At 42.6% G+C, this 26,681-nt stretch overlaps 1 protein-coding gene across 1 annotated transcript in view; it reads left to right on the top strand.

The window, feature by feature from the left end:
- Window positions 1-15,073: 15,073 nt before the first annotated feature.
- cntnap1 (contactin associated protein 1) overlaps window positions 15,074-26,681 on the top strand; it is a 42,702-nt gene continuing 31,094 nt past the window's right edge. The window contains exons 1-3 of the mRNA XM_008113145.2: window positions 15,074-15,379; window positions 20,740-20,841; window positions 22,142-22,335. Of these exons, the coding sequence (XP_008111352.2) occupies window positions 15,295-15,379; window positions 20,740-20,841; window positions 22,142-22,335 (381 nt within the window). The 5' untranslated portion in view covers window positions 15,074-15,294. The remainder of the gene's footprint in view (window positions 15,380-20,739; window positions 20,842-22,141; window positions 22,336-26,681) is intronic.

The raw sequence follows: 26,681 nt of genomic DNA, 5'->3' as shown, positions 1-26,681 counted from the left end.
GTTTGAGTATTCTTTGTTGATGGGACAGGGTGCTGATGGTGGTGGTAACCGTTCTCCAAAGAAACAAAGCAAAATTTGAATGTGGTTATTTTTAACCTTTTGCGTGCTTATATCTTAAGTGACTTTAGAATAATGGTGTGCTACATTTGTTTTTGACTGGAATCAGCAATGTTTAACCCATTGGACACATGGACACATGCTTGATGTTGTGATGAAATCACTTTATTGTAAGAGATACTGATGTATTTATTTATCCCTCCCCATTCCCAATAATTCCATCTGAGCATTATCAGAGAGCCAGTGTGGTGTGACTTTGACTCAGCCATGAAAACCCATTGTATGACCTTGGGTGAGTCATGTACTCTTGGCCTGAGAAAACTCTGTTAGTTTCATTTTAGGGTCAGAATTAACTCGAAGAAACGCAACAATGAATATCAAATGAATGTAACCATTTTGCTCCCAACTTATAAAACATTATATGTTCACACATACAATGCTCCAATGTTAAACTATAAGTTGGGACCCTGTGGCTCTCCAAACATCATTAGACTGCGGTTCCTATTGTCTCTCACCATTGGTACCTTAGCTGGGACTGATGGCACTTAGAATCCAACAGTATCTGGACGACCATATGCCCTCCTTCCATGAAGAATGCTTGGGTTTCACCTTCTTTCCTGGAAACCTTTTTGTGCGTTCTAAGATTGGCAGAGGCTGCTGCTGACACAACAGTACTCAGCAGTTCCCCAAGTATCAAATGACGTTCCTCTATGCCAATGGGAATGTATCCAATGCCACACTACCTATGCACAAGAAGTGCATATCAGGTGACTCAAGATTTCCGGAGATGGAAAAAATCCTTAGAAAATGACCCAAGGGGGAGAAATATACATACCCAATATGACAAACACTTCACAACAATTCAATGGCATAGAATGTTGGTAAGCTGAAGGAAGAGCAGTCAATGGAAGGAAATTAAAAAGCAAAATGTTTGGGAAAGGAATAGATTTCTGTGTCTGGACAAGGAGGAGAGAGGCCCAATGAGGGCATTGTTTGAGAGATGTTTCCGAGAGCTATCAATCAAAAACAATTGGGCAGCGAGATTCTTTTCCTCCCCAAGTTTTCCCTTGTCTCCAAAAGATGGAAGAAGTTGTGGGGGAAAACAGGAGAATTTAAAATAGAGATGATATCTGAAATCTCTATAAAAGTCTGTGAACAAGGCAGAACAAAAGCCTTCTCTAGAGGCATGCAAGGACAGAAAAGGGAAACAGAATTCTCACGTCATCTTGATAAATTATTCCCTAGTTAACACTGAGAAGGTATTTTAAAATTCCCTGGAGCTATGAACAAGAGCACTCCTATTCAAGACATGACATTGTTGGAAGCTACAGGGTGCATTGCAGCTTGTCCCAGTATTATGTCTGTACTCTCACTCTTTGCAAACAAATAGGGTAACCAGGTCAGGATTATCCCACGCCCTGAGTTTTCAGAGCTAACACTTGATAACCCATGTGTGATCCCACAAAGGGGTAGGTGATATTATTAAGTTGGATATCTTAAGATTCAATCACTATTCTATAGAGTACTCTACAGTGTATGCCATTGAACATTTTAAAGTGACAAGTCATACAAATGAGTATGTGTCTGTCTGTCTAGCTATCTATTTTAATGATTGACACAGAAGAAATGTGTATGTGCACAAACACACCTGTGCACATGTCTTTCAAGGCAGCACTCTTGCCCTGACAGTCTTCCTTCTCGTCCTGAAGGGACAAAAGAAGAAGGATCATGCACTAAGTTCTGGCAAACCTTCAAAGGGGTTGGGGAGCATCTACACCATAGAAGTAATTGAGTTGTTGTGTTTTCCGGGCTGTATGGCTATGTTCCAGAAGCATTCTCTCATGACGTTTTGCCCACATCTCTGGCAGGCATCCTCAGAGATTGTGAGATATATGATTCTGGAACATGGCCATACAGCCCAGAAAACATACAGCACCCCTGTGATTTCAGCCATGAAAGCCTTCGACAACACATAGAAGTAATTGTCATGGTTCAGTGGTATGGAATTCAATGGTAGTGAACACCAGTACTCTGTGGCAGACTGAATTTTAAACTACAACTCCCATGATTCCATAGCATTGAGCCATGGCAGTTGAAGTGGTGTCAAACTGCATGGATTCCACACTGTGGACACATCCAAGGATACATGCTGCAACATTTTGTTGCTGGTTCCTACTTACTCTTTCTAACTATGCCCTAAATACGGGAGAAGGCTTATTCCATGATTAAACCCTGAGTCCAGAGCAAAATAATCACCAGAGGGAAGGGGGTGGTGGTGCAAAGTGAGCCATAGGAATGAAGAACTACCCATACGTTCCAAGCCTATGTGGGACAAATGTTGATCCCACCTCTGGGAATGCAACAAATCAGATTTACTGTATTTTTCTTGGTTTCTATTCAGATTTTTTTTTAAGTAAACAGGCACCCAAATGCTATAATCTTTCTATTAAAAAACAGATTAAAGAGAAGTGGGGAGGAGTACTCTTTTCCCTCTGTGTCAACTGAAAAAAAATCAATCTGGTTTTCATTTTAATAGGCTTTTGGATTTTTAGTAGCTGTAATCCGGCCAGGGTTTGTTTTTTTTTTTTTGCTTTCTCTGGGCCCCAAACAGCTCATCCCTACTTGGCCTTCATAAATGAAGCTTCTTTCTCCCCCCACTCCTAGAGAAAGGGAGTAATACCCCCACATCTGTCCTCAGCATTGACAAAGGGGCATCAGTCACAGTCCCTCCACATTCTCCTTCTTTTTTTCAAAATATAAGCTTTGGGAGGGGCAGAAAAACCAGAAAACTGAACACCCACCCTCCACCTTCCCACATAGGCAGTTATTGTTCCTCAAATACAACAATAGAGGTGCAGTGTGTCTACCAATTTGGCAGTGACAGTCCTAACTAATCTTCTGCCCTTCTTTCTCAATCCTTTTTGCCATCTTAACCATAGTCTGATGTTTAGCCAGATGTTCCAGGTTTCATCTGTGGTATATTGGAGGGAATGTGAATGTGGGTGCCTCCTGCTTTGTTGTCCTACCACCTCTGTTGTAGCATTTGAGGAACAACAACTATCTATGTACCAACTCCTGGTACCAACAAATCAGAGCTTGGAAACACTCTCTGTTTCTGGACTCCTGTACCCAGAATCTCCCAATCAGCAAGTCATGTTGCCTGTGGGATTTTCTGAGTTGAAGCCAGATTGGGGAACTGGTTTGAGCATTGGTTTATGCCTCTGGAGACCAATGTTTGAGTCTCTGTTCTGCCATAAAAAGACACTGGGTGACTTTGGATGAGTCAAACACCTTTAGTCCCAAAAGCTTTGAAATATATTAGGATCGCTATAAGGTGGAAATGATTTGAAGGTTAATCATCATCATCATCATCATCATCATCATCATCATCATCATCATCATCATCATCTTTATTTTTAACCTGCCCTCTCTCCCTGAAAAGACTCAGGGAAACTGCCTATCTTACCAATGTCAGCCCTATTTATCTCTATAACCACTATAGGATACTGTCTCCCTATAATAAATTGTTCTGGAGCCCCTGGTGTTGCAGCGGATCAAACGCTGAACTGCTGAACGTACTGACAGAAAGGCTGGCATTTCGAATCTGGGAGGGGTGGTGAGCCCCTGCTGTTAGCTCCAGCTTCTGTCAACCTAGCAGTTAGAAAACATGCAAATGTGAGTAGATCAATAGGTACTGCTCCGGCAGGAAGGTAACAGCGCTCTATGCAGTCCTGCTGGCCACATGACCTTGGAGGCGTTTATGGACAATGCTGGCTCTTCGGCTTAGAAATGGAGATGAGCACCAACCCCCAGAGTCGGACACGACTAGACTTAATGTCAAGGGGAAACCTTTACCTTTACCTTTATAATAAATTATTATAAAGCTTTCAATGTGTGTATCTTTTATTCTTGTATGTCACAGGATTGGACTAGATGGCCCTTGTAGTCCCTTTCAATGCTCTCATTCTCACATTCTATTTCCACTTTACTCCCAATTTACAAAATATTGCATCATTGTATGTTAGCATACACAATGATGCAACATTAAGCTATGGGTAGGGATTCTGTGGCTCTCCAAAAGTTATCAGACTTCAGTTCCCATTGTGTGGTGTAGTAATTAGAGCATTAGACTACAACTCTGGGGACCAGTATTTGAATCCCCATTCTGCCATGGAAAACCCCTGGGTGACTTTGAGCATATCACACACTCTTAGCTTCCAATGAGGCACTGAAGAAATCTTGCTAAGAAAACCCTGTGACAGGTTGGCTTTAGGGTTGATGTTAGAAATAAAATGAACACATAGCAACAAGTTCGAAAAAAGAACTATTCCAAACAGCAATAAAATAAGGTTGCCATCCTTTATTTTTTGGGAAGTTCTTGTGCTTTTAGCATCTCCAGTTCAGCAAATTGCCTATCATGTAGCACAGGACTCCCTTTTTAAGAAGCCTATTCTTTTATCAACTGTTGGTTCCACAACATACTTCCCCACAAACACCTGGGACTTTCATTCTCAAGGCCTATTGTACTCACCACCATAATACACAGGAAACCTCAAAGGGCCACCACTCCCTCCTACAGAAGAGCAATGTGATGTGATGGGATGGTAATTAACTGAAGAGGAAGGAGAGCTGGGTTTGTATGTGGGCTGATTCCCATCATCTTGAAGGTACAGCAGACTGTGGCCTAAACCCTGTTCTTAGTGCTGACTAGAGTCGACCCATTAAATCAATAGTTTTCAACCTTCCTAATGCTGCGACCCCTTAATACAGTTTCTCATGTTGTGGTGACCCTAACCATAAAATTATTTTCGTTGCTACTTCATAACTGTCATTTTGCTACTGTTAATATAAATATCTGATATGCAGGATGTATTTTCATTGACTGGACTAAATTTGGTACAAATACCCGATATGCCCCAATTTGAATACTGGTAGGGTTGGGAGGAATGATTTTGTCATTTGGGAATTGTAGTTGCTGGAATTTATAGTTTACCTACAATCAAAGAGCATTCTGAACTCCACCAATGGTGAAATTGAACCAAACTTGGCACACAGAACTCCCATTACCAACAGAAAATACTGGAAGGGTTTGGTGGACATTGACCTTGAGTTTTGGAGTTGTAGTTCATCTATATCCCGAGAGCACTGTAGACTCAAACAATGATGGATCTGAACCAAACTCAACATGGCCAAATGTGAACACTGGTAGAGTTTGTGGAAAATAGACCTTGACATTTGGGAGTTGTGGTTGCTGGGATTTATAGTTCACCTACAATCAAAAAGCCCCTTGAACCTCACGAATGATGGAATTGGGCCAAACTTCCCACACAGAATTCTTATGACCAACAGAAAATACTGGAGGGATTTGGGAGGAACTGACAGTGATTTAGGTGAGACGTAGTTCACCTACCCCCGGAGATCACTGTGAATCCAAACAACTATTGATCTGGACCAAATTTGGCACAAATACCTGATATGCCGAAATTTGAATACTGGTGGGGTTGGGGGGGGATGATTTTGTCATTTGGAAGTTGTAGTTGCTGGGATTTATAGTTCACTAACAATCAAAGAGCATTTTGAACTCCACTAATGATGGAACTGAACCAAACTTGGCACACAGAACTCCCATGAACAACTGGAAGTGTTTGGAGGACATTGACCTTGAGTTTTGTAGTTGTAGTTCACCTACATCCAGCCTTCTCTGCCCAAGGGGTTCCTAAGACCATCACACCCCTCTCGTGATCCCCCAAAGGTCCTGACCCCCAGGTTAAGTTTCTGTGTTTCTGCATTAAATTAATTTACTTATGACTATCCAACCATTAAGTGGGTCCATTCTGGTTGAGACAAATCAACGGATGCTGCCTATTGTATGTATTTGCTGGAACAGGCAGACTTACAGGGGGGAAGAGATTCAGCCAATTTTTAAATTAAAAAAATCTAAATTCCAACTAAATTGGACACCATCTCCTGTTGCTTGCAGAAACAATTAATCCTACAAGTATATCTCCTTTAACAAAACACATGTGTTCCTGGGGCTTAGTACTCTTTAAACAGAAACTTTGGTACTGGATGCAGGAATAATATGGGAAGAAAAGAAATAGATTCCAACTCCACAAAAAAGAGCAGCAGCTTAAACGTGTTCAGGAGACTTTTTATTCAGAACTAAAAATAGGCACTTATCACGTAAGCATTGCACGAGTAAAGAAAAACATTTGGAATCCTCTAAGAGACCACTTCAAGGCTTCTTCCAAAATGCATCCAGGAATGCATCCAGGAAAAAAAACTGGTTTTTTTTCCTCTCAGCTTCAACTTTTCCAATAATTTCCATTTTTGTGTCCAAACATATGTGCCTTCTAATGCTGAGGTAAATCTGGAGGAACTTATTTGCTCTTTCTTTGCCTGTGTTTTACTTTTCATGTATGCTCAGTAAGGGATTCCAAAGGAAGCTGCTGTTTACCTTCCTCTTTGTAAGGAGGCACACATGGCTATCAGCTGAATATGCTTCAAGAGAATCCTATTCCTTCCCTGCTAGAGAATTATTGCATTGTTTACATGCTTTTGCAACTCAACACCGAAACTATCTTTCTTAGCAGCACCATTATCCCAATGCTGCTGCTTCTAAAAAAACATCAAGTTACACTGGGAGGAAAGATAACGTACAGGCACCTTCTCCAGTACTTGTAGTATGAGAGAAATGATCCATGCAGAATTGTCTTTGTAAGCATCTGAGTGAGAGCAGAGGCATTCCTATACTATAGAACAAAAGTTGGGATGTTTATTTCATTTACATATCAAAACTAGATCACTAGGCCATCTGGTGTGCTAACATCACTCTCTCTCTCTCTCTTTCTCTCTCTCTCACACACACACACACACTCTCTCTCTCTCCTTCAGGCACCACATGTTGTTTTCTTGCACTTTCCTATGAGTTCCACCACATGGCTCATTTAGTTCAAACTCGCTCAAGTTTTTCCAGCATCTGAGCAGATCAGCAGTTCTTAACTACAAGTCACTGCTTCACAATTCATTCATCCCAGCATTCTTCATATGTACATCACACATATTCTTAGAAAGACCAGCTTACTCTAACTTAGTGAAGCTATGTTCACTTATTTGAATCCTTAACATCTTAATATTGCATTAACATACTATCCCAAAACTTGTGCAGTTCCTCTGTTTTGGTCTAAATAAAACAGGATGTTCTCTGTTCATGACACAACTGGAACACAAAGGGCCCATGATGGAAATGGGGAGATACATTCTTGTTGGGGATTTAGCTGTGATCTTAAAGCTCCACAATACTTACTATACCAGGAAGTTTTTCTCTTCTCGAATAGACTTCATATAAATGCTATAATAGCATTATCACTGTAATTTATCAGCATGGTGTAACGTTAAATTGTTTGACTGGGGCTTGTGTGGGAGTCAGGTTCCAACTCTACTGACTGATGAAACTCACTTGGTGATGTTTGGGCCAGATATTCTCGTTTTTGTTCCATCTACCACATAGATGTGAAATCAGTGGGGTCCAAGAGATCCTTGGATATCACTTGCGATCCTTGAATTAGAAAGTAGATAGAAATATAACAAATGAACAAATATGCACTGAAGAACTAAAGACCCATTCAGAAATACCCAAACATCAGTTATTCTGTTTGGTTGCATGCTGCAAATTCCTTCTGGTTGTGAGATAATCTGCTGTCTGCAAAGACATTACCCAGGAGATGCCTGGATGTGTCATGATCCTGTGGGGAGACTTCTCTCATATATACCGACCATCATACCATTACCGCCCAAGCAGTGAGCTTTGAAATGGTTGAACAGAAGCTCCCTGAAGCTTTAGGTGCTCTCACTGCCTATTACAGGTAAAACCAGCTGATTCCTAATCCATCTAAAACACAGACTTTTCATTTTAAGAACAGACAAGCATCTCGAGCTCTGAGGATTACCTGGGAAGGAATCCCACTGGAGCATTGCAGCACATCAAAATACTTGGGAGTTACCCTGGACCGTGCTCTGACCTACAAGAAGCACTGCTTGGATATCATGCACAAAGTGGGTGCTAGAAATAACATCATACAAAAGCTGACTGGCACAACCTGGGGATCACAACCAGACACAGTGAAGTCATCTGCCTTTGCACTTTGCTACTCTGCTGCTGAATATGCATGCCCAGTGTGGAATACATGTCACCACATTAAAACAGTGGATATGGCTCTTAATGAGACATGCAGCATTATCACAGGATGTCTATGCCCCACACCACTGGAGAAATTATACTGTTTAGCCAGCATTGCACCACCTGACATCCACCAGGAAGGAATAGCCAGCAATGAAAGGACCAAGGTAGTGATATCTCCAGCCCATCCCTTGTTGGATATCAGCCAGCATGCCAACGTCTTAAATCAAAAAATAGTTTTTAAGATCTACAGAGATACTTGCAGGAATACCTCAGCAAGCGAGAGTCCAAAAGTGGCAGGAACCTCAACCTATGTCTGATACCAAATGAGAGACTCCCTTCTGGGTACATAGAAGATTAGGCCATTTGGAAGGCGCTGAAGAGACTGCACTCTGGCACTACGAGATGCAGAGCAAACATTAAGAAATGGGGACACAAAGTGGAGTCCATAGACCACCTATTACAATGCAGTCTGAGCCCTGCCACATGCACTATGGAGGACCTTCTTATAGCAACACCAGAGGCACTCCAAGTGGCCAGCTACTGGTCAAAGGACATTTAATATAATGTCAACTATGTTTGTCTTTTCAAATACGTTACAAATATCGCTTCTGACACGACAAATAAGTTATTCTGTGTGCTGATAAAAAATGTTAATATATAGCAACATGCAAATAATCTAATTAAGTAATCAGTTTAATTGATCATAAATGGCCAAGGAAACACCCTATCAGAATGAACATGCTCCACATATTCCCCCTAGGCTGGTGAGATCCCTTTATTTCCTGCTCTGCCAATGCTGCTGCTGGCTGGGGTGTCCTTTACTGTGCCACACACTTCATGGCTCTCCCTCCCAGGGAAGCAGCTGACCTTGCTGTTGATGAAGGGAAGCATGGCTGGGGGCTGGTTTTTTAGGCCACTCAGTGGCAGCCATCCCCCTGCCGCGCAGTCGGGGGTGAAAATGAGAACAATAGAATCTACAAATGGAATCAATTTTGTGTAGCTTCCAGTGCTTGAGCTGATAATCAGAACAGAAGCCCCTAAACTCCCCCAAGGCTTAATCTGCTGGTTGATTGCAAACCAGCCACACATCTGTCACAGCAGGCAGAGACGGTCTCATTTCTCAAAAGCTGCCAGTACTCAGATCAGCTCACTCTCTATTTATTTCCTATATAGACTCTCTGCCCTAGAGTAGCGCTCCTGAGCAGCTTATTATTTGTTTTACAAGACAGCATCCCTGTGGGTTGTCCTTTATGATGCTGGAAGTGGCATGTATGTGATTGTTTGGATTTTTCTACCCCAGGCATTGATATTTCTTAAGTGGGCCTTGCTGTTCCCCGTTTTCCCTTTTCTGCTCTCACAGTGAGAGCAAAGCTGCCTCTTGCTCACTGGATATTTTCTAAAAGGGGGAGTTTGATCTTTCACTCAGCAGCCCTTTTTCATAAAAGTCCAAGTACTTTAGACAATGACTTTGGCATTAGGAGCAGATTGAAGGACTAATGTGTCACTACTATGTAGTTCAGATGAATCACTAGTTTCCTTTGATCTCTGAAAACAGACGGCTTCTCCTTTTAAGATTCAAAGTGGGTTAATTCTCTGTGTCTGTTATCTGAACTTGATAGGTTATGTTCTTTGGGCTATAAATCTTGAATCCTTTAGTCAGTGTGGTCACTGACTATATTGGTTGGAAGATCCTGCAGGCTTTAATCTAAAAAAGTAATTTTCCCAAGCTTATCTTATCTAACTGTAATTTCTTGTACTGATAATAACAGTTACAGCATGTAACTGTTATGTATTCAAGTATTTGTTATAGAGTAGCCCCAATGAGGCGGTATTCTAAGATGTTAACAATGAAGAGCTTGTGCTAATTTTAAATTGCCCCATCCCGTTGACTGAAAGTAGAGCATGGACAAAGCCCCCCCCCCCCCCCCACTTTGAAAATGTTTGTATTGCAGACACTTGAGGGAAAGATTTCCTGGGATCAAACCAGATGATATTCTTAGTGCTTTTAAAGAAGAGGTGCTCCCTCAAGTGGTGAAAACTTAATTATTATGTCCTTCATTGAATTCACATCAAAAGGTGAAGTTATTTCCCCCTTATTATGCAAAAAGTAAATGAACTATCAGTTCAAGTGTTATTTTACAATTCTATTCTAAAGTTTGGACACATTTTTCCACTTTACACCCACTGTAGCTCTTGAAGTTAATGTGCATTGTTTTCCCCTTTCTATGATATGGTCTACTGGAGAATGAAAAGACTCTCCCACTCTTAATGACCCTTTTCATTGCCTGTGGTGAACCCACCCTCTCTGCTACAAGCTCCATTGGACACTATTGCCTTCGGGAATTTGCTGTCAGTGACATATGCAAGTGTTAGCTGTGCTATGCATTTGGAATGATATTTTTTAACAGTCTGCAATGTCTGCATCTCTCTGATGCTTGAGTAAGCAGAGTTGCCCATGAAGAACCTTCCTTCATGTGATAGGACATTAAAGTATGTGGATGCACGTTGTCTCAATGGCTGGTGCACTTACACAATGGTTGCCAGCCTTGTGCATTAAGTATTAATTTGCATATCTTGCCTTACATTGCTGTTTGGAATAGGAACTGAGGACCCTTCCAGACAGGCCCTATATGCCAGGATCTGATCCCAGGTTTTCTGTTTATCCCAGATTATCTGGCAGTGTGGACTTTATAATCTAATTTAAAGCAGAAAACCTGGGATCAGATCCTGGGATATAGGGCCTGTCTGGAAGAGCCCAAAGTGACATAACTTCACTGTCATATATTTCTACTACATTGAAGTGATGTAGAATTTTAGCGATTTTCCAAAATCAACTTGAGAGCTTCACAGCTGACTATGCCTTAATAAATCCTATAGAAGTTGGGTCACTATAAATCAATAAGTGACCTGAAGACACACACACACACACACACACACACACATTTTCTTTTTACTGTCCTGTAAACCAGGAGTGGCTTGTAATATCTGGCCAAAGGAAAAAAAAAAACTGTGGACTTCCAGGATTTTCAGTCTGGACCTCTGGACTCTTCATCCTATGTCCTCATGTTAATCTCTCTGCAGATCATTGATTTGATTTATTCAATCCTAATTAAGGGCTCAGCAATTTAGGTAATGAAAGTAACTTGCATATGTTGAGGGAGGATGCAGATCCCTGGCTCCATATGGAACAAAAGTGCGACAGATTTAGGAAAATTTACTTTTTTTAATACTATAACTGGCCAAAGCATCTAGCCTCTTGGGCTACTGACTATGCTGTGCAGATGGAGGATTTTGAGGGCTGGAGTTTAAATTAGTAACTTTTCAGAGCTCTGCAAAGCAGTTACATCTGAAACATCACCAACTTTTAGCTGTAGCCACACTACCTAGAAATGTGCAAGGATTCTATAGTACAAGCACAAATAATGATAGCAGTTTTCCCCATTTCAAGGGAAAACAAAAGCAGGTTTTATCCAAAGCAATGTGGATGGAATTTGAGATAAAAAGGGCCCAACTCCTATGATTGGTAAACATATAAAACAATCTCACTCATTGCACTTTTTAAAATAACATAGCCCCCATTTATCCTCAACCTTTAATCTTTTAGCCCTGCTCCCCTATAGATCAGAAAAAACATTGAGATTTTGGGGGCAAACTGTATTCGTAGTAGGCCAGTATTTAATGAGATACATACTTTTCAGTTTACTCACTTCATTCTGGCATCCTGTCTCCTAGAAACCTTACTTTGAGCATCAAAGTGCAAGCTTGCATGTTTTTGCTCAAACCTGCCAACTAACAAATGAGGAGACATTCTGTGCTTTCTTGTGAATGAATGAATTTTAAACAAGGGCAACGAATGGCAAAAGTCAGTCTTTTGTATATGATTACCCATTCAAATTCCAAGTGGTATGGACCCTTGGTTTGTAAGTGTTTGGATTTTGGAATGAGGTATTAGAAGCTTATGGCATTCTTGTGATATGTTAAGGTATTTATTTAACCACCTCTCCCCAAATGAAAATACAAAACATAAGGACCCTCTCTGGGAGAGCATGGCCAGTGACTAAGGGAGTCTAGGAATTGTGATCTAAAAACAATTTTTCCAAGTTCTATTTTCTAGGGATGAAAATCATGTAGCCCTATAGAGCCTGTTGGATTGTAACTCCAGTATTGCCCACAACTGACTACATCGGCTAGACATGATGGGATGTGTAGTCGAACAACATCTGGAGGAACACATGATTCTTACCTGTTTTAGAAAATTGCTTACGAAAATCACATAATCTCAGTGTTGCATATCTTGTATGAAAATTTTGCATGTAGTTAACAAAGTGTGTGTTTCTAGGAATCACTGAACTCTTGTCTTAAGGCAGCTCTAGGAATAACTTTTAGTGTATTAGTACCTTGCCACATGCACAGGACTGGGCCTTTCCGTTCAGAAGAGTGTGGCTATTACTTCATGCAGCAAAATTCAGATGATGTGAAAAGGCAGCAAATTTTAAATAATTTTAAAACTGGAATTTAACTGCTCAAGATAGGAACAAGTGACTATGAGATTTTCTAGTCCATGCAGTCTTTGGATTCTCTGCACCCTTATTGGGGAGTGTTATCTGCATGAGCACTTGCCCTGCTCCATTAACAAAAAGTTATGGGGGATGTGGCAGGAGAGAATTCAGAGGCCCTTTCAATTTTAACTCTAATCTAACTGAGATGGCCACATCTAAGGAGCTCCGTGAGCAAAAAATAAATATCTAAGTATAAGCATTGAAGCTGCAAATGTATGGCATGTTGACATACAGTTTACCCTTAAACGTTAGAGGAACTATCCAAGGTGCTGAATCCTCTTTTTCCTACTGTAGATTCACAGGCACCTGGATAACTTCTTTAAGCTTCATAATAAATACAAAGTGGATTCACCACCCTAGACACAGGAGTCACATGAAGCTGCTGATTCTTTATTTTTGATATTTAGGGTCTCTGATACTTCTCTAGAAACAGCCTGGGGGTGAATGTGGTGTGACCATTGCTACTCCTTCTCAGGTTGGTGGGGAAAAAATCCCAGAACAGGCTGCATGTCTTTTGTTGGGTCATGCTGGGAGCTGTATACCTGAAAGTGCATTGGATTCATATTTCATATGCTTCAGAATCTAGTGCGAACAGGGATATTGCCAACATATACATACGAGTAAGTGCCTTCAAAGAGCCTACCAATTGAAGGCAATCCCATGGCTTCCATAGGGTTTTTTTAAGGCAAGGGATACTTAGAAGTGTTTTTGCTGGTCCCTTCCTCTAAATTATAACCTACAGCACCTGGTAACCTTTAATACTCTTTGGCTGGGCTTGGGAGAGTTTTTTTTTTGGCCTGCCATTCCCAGAATCTGGGAGTGACAGTCCAAAAAGGCACCTGTTTGCATCTCCTCAAAGTTCTAGCCTCAAGGATTTGGTGAAAAGGGACCAAGGTCTGATCTTGTGTGTATGTACGTATGTGTGCCTTCAAGTTGCCCATTGCGTCAGAGGTGCTTCTTCCAGTTCCTTCCATTGAAACATTGCCCACAGCACTTGATATTTGTGGGTGGTCTTCTATCCAAGTATTAATCAGGGCTGACCCAGCTTTTCTTGCATGATCTGGTGGTACCTGGTGCCTTTAAGGTATTGAGGCCCTATTGCCTGGATGGGTCACCTATTTTTGGTGGCAGGATTCAATCCTTATATGAATTCATAAATAGAATGGAACTGGGTGTGTGCAGAGTGGTTTCCCCAACCTCACCAGTATTCAAATTTGGGCATATCAGGTATTTGTGCCAAATTTGGTCCAGTGAATGAAAAAACATCCTGCATATCAGCTATTTACATTATGATTCATAACAGTAGCAAAGTTACAGTTGTGAAGTAGCAACAAAAATAATTTTATGGTTGAGGGTCACCACAACATGAGGAACTGTATCAAGGGGTCGTGGCATGAGGAAGGTTGAGAATCACTGGCCTAAATAATCTCTCTGTTCTGAGAGTCTAATAGAGTCTCTAGCATTCTGTTTCTATTAACTTCTAAACTGGAGTCTGAGATCTGAACAGTCCCAGATCTGATCACATGGTCTGCAGCCCCTCCCACAACACAGAGTTAAGGAAAACTGCATACCAATAGAGCAGGCATGGGCAAACTTGGGCCCTCCAGGTGTTTTGGACTCCCACAATTCCTAACAACTCACCTAGAGAGCCAAAGTTTGTGCATGCCTGCAATAGAGTAAGCAATCTGATCCAATTTCTTCTTCATTTGTTTAGTTGTTTTTGACTCTTCGTGACCTCATGGACTAGTCTACGCCAGAGCTCCCTGTCGGCCGTTGCTGCCCCCAGTTCATTCAAGGTCAAGCCAGTCATTTCAAGGTTACTGTCCGTACATCTTGCCCTTGGTCAGCCTCTCTTCCTTTTTCCTTCCATTTTCCCCAGCATCATGATCTTTTCCAAGCTTTCCTGTCTTCTTATGATGTGGCCAAATCTGATCCATATACATAACAAATAACCAGTGGAAGCTTGAAGAAGGTTGCTATTTCCAACAATGTCTCAGTGTGACACTGGTTAGACTGTGGGTGCCAATCCTTTTAGCTGATTGGGGATTTGGGTGAACAAATGCAAGCTTGAAGATGTGTCCGTGTCAAAAGATAAGCAGGGCCAGACCTAGTTCGTCTACTTGCGGGGAAAACAATCCTGCGTGAAACCTTGGAGAGCTCCTGCCAGTCAGAGCCGCCAATCCTGAATGAAACAAGAGGTCTAACTGAGGACAAGGCTCCGGTGGAGTGTTCGGGCTGCCTCTGCGCCTGTGCAGAGCGCTCTCTCCTGTCCTGGCAGGAGGCGGCTGAAGGTGTGGACGGAGGGAAGGCGCAGATCCGGCCGAGCCCCGGGGCTGAGAGCACGCAGGCGCGCCCCCGCCGCCTTCCCTTTCTCCTCCTCCTCCGCCTCGGAGGCGCGCTCCTGAAGCAGGCGGGGAGGGGGCGCTCAGGTGGGGCGATGGCCGAACGTCGGCGGGGCTCCGGGTGAGCGCTGCGTCTCCCTCCGGCAACCACACCATGGGCGCCCGGCCGCTCCTCTCCGCGCTGCTGCTGCTGCTGCTCGCCTTCTCCCCGGTCTTCGGAGCCGACTGGAGGTTCTGGAGTAAGTGGCGTCCCGGGACGAGGCTTTTAGCTGCATTGCGGCAAAGCAGGGTTGCATGGGCTTCGGGAGAAGGAGAAGGGGGCTGCGCTGGGTGGAAGGGAAAGGCCAGAGGGGTCGGCTTTGGGGCGAGACCCTGCCACCACCTTCCTTCGCTTGCCTTTACTTCTGTCCCGCTTCCCTGTTGTGTTGTGTTGCGTTTTGATGCTGGGAAGTACTCGGACGGGTAGAGCTCTTCATTGGGCCCCTCCACGTTGCCGTCTAATGGACTCATTTATATGGCAAGGTAGACTCGGTTCGGTGCCGCATTCCATGGCATGGCAGGCAGGCAGGCTCAGAAATTGTTAGCTCCGTCTATGGCCACAGCTGTATAAAATCCACATTGAACTGGATTATATGGCAGGGCCCTTCCACACAGCCCTATATCCCAGAATAACAAGGCAGAAAATCCCACATTTCAGGGGTACATTTCAGATAACCCATTTCAAAGCAGATATTGTGGGGTTGTTGTGTGTTTTCCGGGCTGTATGGCCATGTTCCAGAAGCAGATACAGTAGAGTCTCGCTTATCCAACGTAAATGGGCCGGCAGAACGTTGGATAAATGAATATGTTGGATAATAAGGAGAGATTAAGGAAAAGCCTATTAAACATTAAATTAGGTTATGATTTTACAAATTAAGCACCAAAACATCATGTTATACAACAAATTTGACAGAAAAAGTAGTTCAATACACAGTAATGCTATGTAGTAATTACTGTATTTACGAATTTAGCACCAAAATATCATGATGTATTGAAAACATTGACTACAAAAATGCATTGGATAATCCAGAACGTTGGATAAGCGAGTGTTGGATAAGTGAGACTCTACTGTATTGTGAGATTTTGTGCTCTGATATTCTGGAATATAGGGCTGTGTGGAAGGGCCCATAGAGGAGAACCCTTATCTCCTAGGGCCCCTTCCACACAGCTGTATAAAATCCACACTGAACTGGTTTATATGGCAGTGTGGACTCAGATAATCCAGTTCAAAGCAGATATTGTGAATTATCTGCCTTGATACTCTGGCTTATATGGTTTATATGTCCTTGCAGACGGCCAATTCTCTCACACCAGAAGCAACTTGCAGTTTCTCAAGTTGCTCCTGACACGAAAAAAAAAGGCTGTGTGGAAGGGCCCATACAGAACCATTGTCTCCTAAATCCCTTTCCATACAGCTGTATAAAATTCACATTGAACTGGATTATATGACAGTGTGGACTCAGAAGTTCAAAGCAGCTATTGTGGATTGTCTGCCTTGCTATTCGGTGTTATATGGCTGTGTGGAAGGGCCCATAGATGAGAACCCTTATCTCCAAGGGCCCCAGCTGTATAAAATCTACATTGAACCGAATTAAATGGCAGTGTGGACTCAGATAATCCAGTTCAAAACAGCTATTGTGGATTGTCTTCCTTGATATTCTGGTGTGGAAGGGCCCATAGAGGAGAACCCTTATTTCCTAAGGCCTCTTCCACACAGCTGTATAAAATTCACATTGAACTGGATTAAATGGCAGTGTGGACTCAGATAATCCAGTTCAAAACAGCTATTGTGGATTGTCTTCCTTGATATTCTGGTGTGGAAGGGCCCATAGAGGAGAACCCTTATTTCCTAAGGCCTCTTCCACACAGCTGTATAAAATTCACATTGAACTGGATTAAATGGCAGTGTGGACTCAGATAATCCAGTTCAAAACAAATGCAGTAGAGTCTCACTTATCCAACATAAACGGGCTGGCAGAATGTTGGATAAGCGAATATGTTGGAGAATAAGGAGGCATTAAGGAAAAGCCTATTAAACACCAAATTAGGTTATGATTTTACAAATGAAGCACCAAAACATCATGTTAGACAACAAATTTGGCAGAAAAAGTAGTTCAATACGCAGTAATGCTATGTAGTAATTACTATATTTACGAATTTAGCACCAAAATATCACAATATATTGAAAACATTGACTACAAAAATGCGTTGGATAATCCAGAACGTTGGATAAGCGAGTGTTGGATAAGTGAGACTCTACTGTATGGTGAATTTTCTGCCTTGATATTCTGGTGTGGAAGGGCCCACAGAGGAGAACGCTTATCTCCTAAGGCCCCTTCCACACAGTTGTATAAAATTCACATTGAACCGGATTATATGGCAGTGTGGACTCAGATAATCCAGTTCAAATCAGCTTTTGTGGATTATCTGTCTTGATACTCTGGGTTATATGGTTGTGTGGAAGGAAAAGAAAGCACTGGATCCGTGCTTTCCTCGCCTCGTGTGGATGCGAGGAAACGGGGATGTTGGGGCGGGATTCATGGCGCCAAATCCACTTCCCATCCGTCTTCATCCGGGGCCTTTTGCTTTGGCCCCTCAGCTTCGCTTTCCTTTTCTCAGTCTTTTGGGGGATCTTTCCCGCGCATTTTGTCGCCCTGAGAGAAGGATAAGAGGCGCCCTCATTTACTTTCCCATTTCTGAGAGGCCTCTGCCCTTGAGTTTCTGCGCCTGGGAGTGACTTCTCTCTGGGAAGGGCTCTTCTTCTTCACGCCCTGGAAGTGACGCCTCGTTCTGCTGTCTCATGGCAGGGCCCTACTGAGGACGTGAGAGGGTTTCCCTCGGTTTTTTCCCCCCTCATTTTATTTTCCTCCTCCTCCAGAAGATAACAAGGAGCAGAGCCTGCAAGGGCGTGTCACAGCCTCTCTCTGCAGTGGAAGTGAAGGGAGGAGGAAGACACACACAGAGAACCTGGAGGAAAGGAATGACATGGAGAGAGAGCCTTCAGGAGCCTTGGTGCTTTGCAGCCCCTAAAGCCTGAATGGGCCACTTGCCTGAAGAGAGCTCAGCATAGCATACCCTAGGATGGAGGTGTTTGGTATATATTTGTCAAAATCAAGAGACAACGGAGTCTACAAGACTACCTGGAGCCTGGCTTCAGCGACAGAGACGTGTGTCCTCAGAATGGCTGTAGCTAGTCGCTAGTTAATTGCAGGCCAACAGCCCTTGTGGTTCTGAGGTTGGGGAAAAGGTGAAAGGATATTATAAAGCAGGTCTGGACAAACTTCGGCCCTCCAGGTGTTTTGGACTTCAACTCTCACAATTCCTAACAGCCTACAAACAACAACAACAATAATATTTTATTTATAGAATCATAGAATAGTAGAGTTGGAAGAGACCTCATGGGCCATCCAGTCCAACCCCCTGCCAAGAAGCAGGAAATCGCATTCATAGCACCCCCGACAGATGGCCATCCAGCCTCTGTTTAAAAGCCTCCAAAGAAGGAGCCTCCACCACAGCCCGGGGGAGAGAGTTCCACTGCCGAACAGCCCTCACAGTGAGGAAGTTCTTCCTGATGTTCAGGTGGAATCTCCTACGGGACTCAAGGCGGTTTCCAACGAATAACAAAAATGGAAAACATTCAATTCCCAACAGTTTGCCCATGCCTGTTTTCAAGGTAAAAGATAAAGGTTTCCCCTTGACACTGAATCTAGTCGTGTCCAACTCTGGGGGTTGGTGCTCATCCCCATTTCTAAGCTGAAGAGCTAGCATTGTCCCTAGACGCCTCCTAGGTCATGTAGCCAGCATGACTGCATGGAGCGCAGTTACCTTCCCGCCAGAGAACTTATTGATCTACTCACATTTGCATGTTTTCAAACTGCTAGGTTAGCAGAAGCTGGGGCTAACAGCGGGAGCTCACCCCACTCCCCGGATTCAAACTGCCAACCTTTTGGTCAGCAAGTTCAGCAGTTCAGACATCATATCCGCAAACCTTGGATATAAATTCAAACTCCACTCTCCTGACTAAACAGAACAAACTGCAGCCTTCCAGGTGTGTTAGTAAAGGTAAAGGTTTTCCCTGATGTTAAGTCCAGTCATGTCTGACTGTGGGGGTTGGTGCTCATCTCCATTTCTAAGCCGAAGAGCCGGCGTTGTCTGTAGACACCTCCAAAGTCATGTGGCTGGCATGACTGCATGGAGCGCCGTTACCTTCTCGCTGGAGCGGTACCTATTGATCTGCTAGGTTGGCAGAAGCTGGAGCAACAGTGGGCACTCACTCCGCTCCCAGGATTTGAACCTGGGACCCTTCAGTCTGCAAGTTCAGCAGCTCAGTGCTTTAACACACTTTGCCACCAGGGCTCCCCATGTGTGTTACTACATCACAACTCCCATTCGCTCTAGTCATGATGTTTAATGAGGAGGAATATAGGAGTTGTAGTCCAGCATCTGGAGGGCCACATAAGATGTCATGGTGGGCCACATTTGGCCCATAGGCCTTAGGTTTGACACATGTGAGTTAGCCATGCCTTGTCCATTGGTATGTTTTATTCACGGGTGGCAAAGCCAGAGGTTTTCTGCTTCCAAATTTGCACCTAAGAATTTAGAATCGTAGCGTTGGAAGAGACTACAAGGGCCATCCAGTACAACCACATTTTGCCATTCAGGAATATACAATCAAAGGACACCTAACTGATGGCCACCCAGCCTCTGCTTAAAAGTTTCCAGAGAAGGAGACTCCACCATGCTCCGAGACAGCGTATTTCACCGCCAAACAGCTTTTACCATCAGGAAGTTCTTCCTAATGTTTAGGTGGAATCCTTTTCTTGCAATTTGACTCCATTGCTCCATGTCAAGAGCAGCAGAAAACAATCTTGCCCCCTCCTCAAAGTATGCATGAGTTCTGCTTAAGAGTATTTTGTTTCTGGGTTGGCTGGATCCAATTGTGTTTTTAGACAGCACGTTGAGGAAGAAATACTTATTTGAACTACAGTTTGCAGAGAAACTGAAAGAAGCTCAGGATAAAAAAAATAAAAAACCCCCACAACTTTGGAATTCCATTTTTCAGAATCCCCAACCCAGCATGGCTATATTGGCAAGTGGATTCTGGTAGTTGGAGTCTGGAGAGAGCATATTCCCCTCTAACATTGTAATGGCCATGGCCATATTGAATTGGGAATTCTAGAAGCTTTAGAGCACTGCTTCTTAAATGGTGGGTCCCAACCCCAAATGGGATCTGCTTAGCTCAATCTTGGGGTGACAAAACATTTGGTAACAATAAAAAGTTTCTGAACATCACCCACTTACACAAATCTGTTAGCAACAGTGTTTACTCTGTAGAAAATGCTCCAGTTATACTCCACAAAAAGGAAATTCAGCCTATCTAACAAACCTTGCAAATGCTGATTTATTATCAGTAAATGTTTGATTTGATACCTATTTTATATACCTATGAAGCTGGGGTCACAAAAAGGGGTAACGACTGGAAAAGTTTAAGAAGCCCTGTTTTAAAGCAAATGCTCTTTCCTGACGCCTCCTTGTCTCACTGTTCCTCTTGCTGTTGCAGAGCATTGCGAGTATGAACTGGTTGGCCCCCTCTACACATGGAATCTCGCCTCATCCTCTCGATCCAGCATCTTCCGTGCTGCCACTTTCGGTCGTATTTATGGTGAGTTCAGTAAGGAAAAGCAAGCCCAAGCCCAGTAGCATTAACACACATAAGACTAAACCAGTGACCTATTTAGTTTTGTTGGTTATCTTCCAACAGTGGCCACTTGCCCTGAGGAGGTTCACGAGCAAAGTCTGACAGTGGAATCAGTTATTTTTTTGTTTTGTGTCTCCATAGTCAGAATTATTCGTGGTCTCTAAATGCTGATCCATTAATCTCTTAAATGTTTGGTGCTCTAAATTTTATGGAGAAAAGTTTTATAAATGTAAATATATGGCCTGAACACATGTTGCAGACAGCAGAGCTGATTCAGAGTAGGATTCTGTTCTAGGGTTTGCTCAGTGGATGGAGATAAACTAATATATTTTGTATGCTTCCGGGATAGCAAAAGCTATTGCTTCCAGCTTATGCATTTTAATGTATTGTCAAAGGCTTTCGCAGTCAGAATGACTGGGGTGTTGTGTGATTTCCAGGCTGTATGTGTTGGAAATGGCAACCTTCTCAAGCCACCACTAGTAATTTGTTTGCTTCTGTTTGTTCTGTTTGCTTACTGTAGTGTATATGTATGTTTTGGTATGCAGCTTTCCCTTTACTCTATGTTTCTTGAGATTGTGGGAGGGGCTGCAGATCGCATTATCATATCTGGGTCTGCTGAGATCTGAGACTCCATTTTAGAACAGAAGAAATGTTTTAGCCATGAGATGCTTTGGACATCAGATGCTTTAGAGCATGCACTCCATCAGACGCCATATAGACTTTGGACTGTTAAGAGCAAACTCATGTTGCTCTTGATTATAAGAAATATGCCCTGTGTTATCTACAAAGAGAAACTACTTCAAACCTCTCTGTCACTGGATTGACAAGTTATGTACAGGTATGCTGAATACATGAAGCTTGTGAGTAAACCAGATAGGTTACTTTTAATGAAGTCTACTTTATTTTTGTCTCCTGGGAGCATGATATAGAAACAAGATGTTTTATGGGAGAGTAGATTTTTTGGGTACTTAAAACAAACAGTTCTGAAACTCTGCTGATTTTTGTGCATTGGCATAATATCTGCTCTTAACCGATCAGAGACAACTGGGTTATCAGTCAAAATGTCTTGCATAAGTACATGTGGATATATACCACTGAAGAGAAGATTTTACTCAACCGAGCTTTTGGCTCTTCTCTGGAATATCATATTTCTATAAAACTAAAATTTAGAACAGATTCATGACCAACCCAAGATGGAAGATGGAAGTCACTAGCAGCCATTGTCTGGAGGTTTCATCTGGCTTCTCCACCCTTCCTTTTGCAGGTGCTGGTGGTTGGTCTCCTGATCCCAAAGACAAGCATCCTTGGCTCCAGATTGACCTGACGAAGAAAGCCCATATCAAAAGCATTGCCACTCAGGGCACCTTCAATTCCTACAACTGGGTGACGCGGTACATCGTCCTCTATGGGGATCATCCTAACAACTGGAAGCCTTATTTTCAACGAGGGAGCAATTGGGTGAGAGCGGAATTGTTGGCTGGCATCTTTACACAGAAGTGTAAATCCAATTTGCACCTGTGTATGTATTATTCATGGTCAGCATAGATGGTGGAACTCAGTTCAGCTATTCCCACTGACCCCATATAACCTTTCACCTTCCTGAGCTCTTATATTGCTTCTTCTTGTGCTGCGACACATTCCCTTTGCTATTTGGTGGCAAGGGGAAGATGCTGGGGGAGGGGGAAGGAGGCAATGACTTGCTGTGCCCTTAGAACAATAAAGGGATAATCTTGGATACCCTGGGGATTTTGTCCAATAGGTGATATAGTCTTCTTGTGGCTGGTTGGTGAAATATAGTCATCTGCTACCTGCTCCTTCCTCCTATTATCTTATTGCCACCAAATGGCTGTTGGAGGGAGTGCTTAATTATAGGGGGTACTTAATTATAGAACTCTGAAGCCTAAATATTCAAAAGGCACCAGATTCCATCTGAATTTGGAAGCTAAGCAGGCTTATTACTTGAATTGGAGACCATCCAACATGTTGGATGTTATAGATGTAAATAAATAGAAGCTTTACCATGGCTTCTGAACCAAAGTTTGCCCTGCAGTGTAATAACGTGCCACTCAGGTTTGTGAAATAAGTAACAGTAACTTTACTTCAGTTCAGTAGGTCAAACAGAGCAACAACATATACAGTAGTCTCTCCGGCTTCTTACTGAGAACAGAGGGAATAAACAGTCCTTTTAAAAACAGTCTTTAATGTGCCTCATTGCCTTAGAAATAATCAGGCTTCAGAGAGTTGGCAGTCATTAATTCCCTAGCTGTTACCTCTTCGCTTTCTGAGGTAAAAGTGCCTGTTCAAACCATTCCTCTCAGCAGCAAGCCAGAGACAGTAGCCAATCAGAATGTTGGCTCCTGGCACGCTTAGCCAATCAGCTGCTGACACATGTCTTTCCAGTAAACCCATTATATCATGGTGCCTTTTACAAGTCTCCACACTACAGACTATATTTCAGAGGAAGCACTTGGCAAATCCACCTCTGAGTATTCATGGGGTCACCATAAGTTGATAGGTGACTTGAAAGCACTGACACTGTCTCTAACAACCAGTGTGGTAACTGGGTAATTGGATAAATTTGTGTTTCCCATACTTTTGTAGTCCAGCATTGATCTTTTTCTATGGGATACATACATTGGCTGAAGAACTTTTAGTCTTTCCAGTGTTTTGGACTATAACTCTCACAGTCTGTTCCCATTGGCCAGACCACTGGAGGGATGGGGGTGGGTGGGATTATGGGAGTTGAAGTCCAAACATCTGGAGAGCCTAATATTCCACACACGGATATAAGTGAAATGTGAGTTTCAAAGTCGTTTGCATATATATTGGCCCACTTCTCAGCAACATGAGATAATACAAATGTATATCATGTCCATATTATGTGAAGATCCAGATATGTAGGTTAGTTATATAGATTTTTAATGAAAAGTATTGGTTGCATTTTAGATTTGTAATCTGTTCTTTCACATTTTAATGCTGTCTAATAGTGACCTCAAGGTGGCTTGCAAAAATAATTATTCATAAAATAGGTCAAGATTTGTCACTCTAAAAAATGAATGAAATTAAGAAGCAATTAAAACAGAGAAAGAGACTTAGCAGGACTGTTAATTGTAATCAGATGACTGACCTATAATGTAAAGAGTGTGCAGAAATACATGGGATCATAATATGGAATTCAAGCAAAATAATACCCATTTTAGCCCTATGCATGTTAATCTGAGTTATATTTCCCACTGTAGCCATTGTATGTACAAGACCATTAAGCATGACTTTGAATAGTGAAATGGATTTTTAAAAAAACTATCAAATTAAACAAAATTATATAGTATAGTTAGAACACTTATCAAAATACAAAAAAATAGAAAATGTGTCCAAATTATTAACAATGTTGAAAGGCTAAATAGAACAGTATCTGTATAGAAATAGATAAACCACTGTTTAATGAGTTCTGTAAGCATCAAGAAGCCTTTTTGAGTAGATTTTTTTAAAAAAAAATCTCAGTGATAAATCTGATCATCCAAAAATAAACAGTAGCCTTGGGCTGTTTTGCTGTTTCACAGTCTTCTTTGGAGTAAGCCTGACTTGCTCAAGAATTTTCAAAAGCCTATTTAATAAGTTTACGTTACTGCTTATCCTTGCAGAGAAAAAGACTTCAGTAAATAACAAACACTAAATATTTGCACCATGAGAAATAAAACAGCACATATTAGAAACCATGGGTACCCATACCACTATTTGTTGTGTCATGTGGGGTTCTTTGTGGGTTTTGTTTCACGGCCAGCACGTGTGTTTCCACTTTGCAGTAATCAAGGGGGAAAGTGGGAGGAGGGAAGATAAATTGGGCATTTTAAAAGCAGTGGAGGAAGTGGGATGGCAGAGAATTAACAGCTGGGGAGCATATAATTTTATTTCATAGAATCATAGAATCATAGAGCTGGAAGTGATCACAAGGACCATCCAGTCCAACCCCTTTCTGTTATGTAGAGAATACATTAAAAACACTTTCTCTCAAAAGATGTGTCTCTCATATATCTCTCACAGTTTTAAAAACTGCCTCACATAAGATGTGGCTAGAAGTCAGATGAAATCAGGGAAAGAGTACCCCAAAAGGAAAAAAAAATGGGGTCCTGCTTAAGGCAAAGAAGGGGTGTATAAAGGTTGGGGGGGGGCAATGGAATCTCCCACCACTGACTCTTTGCTTGGCTGGACCCTTGTCAATGACATGGTGAAGCTATGGAGAAAAAGAAGGAGGAAGAGGAGGAGTAACAGCCTTCAGTTTCTGGCTTTGAAAGAAAGGTGCCAAGTTCAAAAAAATAACCTACTCGCTGTGAACAGTGGGTCCAGGACCCATCAAGGGAGAGGCCTAGTAGGTTGTAGCGCAGCACCACCCATACACTGGGATAGCACAGCAGGCTTTGGCCCATCCCCAAGAACTTGGTCGGGGAAGAGCAGCACCGAGGTCTCTCCAAGAGCCTGCAATGGACTCCATGTGGACTGACGTAGGGAAACCCTACTGGAGGGTTGCCTACATCACTAGGCAACCCTCCAGTAGGACCTTCACCTTCCTGTCTGGTCCCCCACTTGGCTCTCTCAGCATCTTATCCTTTCTCCGCCACCACTGCCCACTGCACGGCCACCAACAGGCCTTGCAGTGCCAAGGAGGACCAGCCGCATGTGGATAAATGGCACAGCCCATAAAGGGGCTGCATTGGTAGCTACAGCAACTACCTGTGCTTCTTAATAAAAGCAGCCAACCTAAATCTGGTTTGAAAGTTTCCACTAGCTGGAAACATAAGTCCCTGCGAAAGGGTTCTGCCCCATCAAAAGATTCTCTGTTACTGGATAGGAGGACTCAGAAACACCACAAATTTAGTTGGTCTTCCTTGGGCTGCTCAATTTCCTTAGGGGGCTCCACTGGCTGGCAACAAGTTTTCGGCCTCAATTTAAAGTGCAGGTTACTACCTACAAAGCCCTACATGGTTCGGGTCCTTCCCATCTTCGTGACCGCCCCCCCCCCCCCCCCAATGAATCTGCATGGGCTCTAAGATCTGCCAGCGAGGCCCTCCTCTCGGTCCCATCTCTGTCTCAAGTGCATTTGGTGGCGATGAGCGGGAGGGCCTTCTTGGTGGAACACCTCAGGGAAATTAGGCAAGCCCCCACCCAGCAATGTTTCCAGAGAGAATTGAAAACATGGCTCTTTAGGCAGGCCTTTGATAATGACTAGACATCAGCTAAACTAGAGGACCAGACAAATTGATCTTCGGCACTTTAATGTTTGTAATTTGGCTGTCATTGGGATGTTTAATGTGGTTGTATTGCCCATTTTAATAGTAGCTATTGTTGCATTTTATTGAGTATTTTATTTAAAGTGGATTGGGCTTTTATCTTTCGTAAGTGTTGTTTTGTGTCAATTGATATTGTTATTGTTATAAATGTTGATGTAATTTACTTTTATTCTATGTGTTTTACGATACTAGTATGTGCTTCTGTAAGCCACCCCGGGTTCCTTTTGGGAGGTGGTGGTGGGATATAAAGGTCACTGTTGTTGTTGTTGTTGTTGTTGTTGTTGTTGTTGTTGTTGTTATTGTTAGGGTCAGAGCTTGAAAAGGTTTATCTTTAAAGGCACCTGTGGGTCCCCAGGTGTTTTGGCCTACAACTCCTAGAAATCCCAGCCAGTTTACCAGCTGTTAGGATTTCTGAGAGTTGAAGGCCAAAACATCTGGGGACCCACAGGTTGAGAACCACTGTTTAAAGGAATATAGGAGTCTCCCTTATATGGACAAAACCAAACCCTTGGTCTATTC

This window comes from Anolis carolinensis, chromosome 6 (genome assembly GCF_035594765.1).
Source record: "Anolis carolinensis isolate JA03-04 chromosome 6, rAnoCar3.1.pri, whole genome shotgun sequence".
Classification (NCBI taxonomy): Eukaryota; Metazoa; Chordata; class Lepidosauria; order Squamata; family Dactyloidae; genus Anolis; species Anolis carolinensis.
The sequence above is the reverse complement of the archived record's forward strand: the minus strand, read 5'-3'. Positions and strand labels throughout refer to the sequence as shown.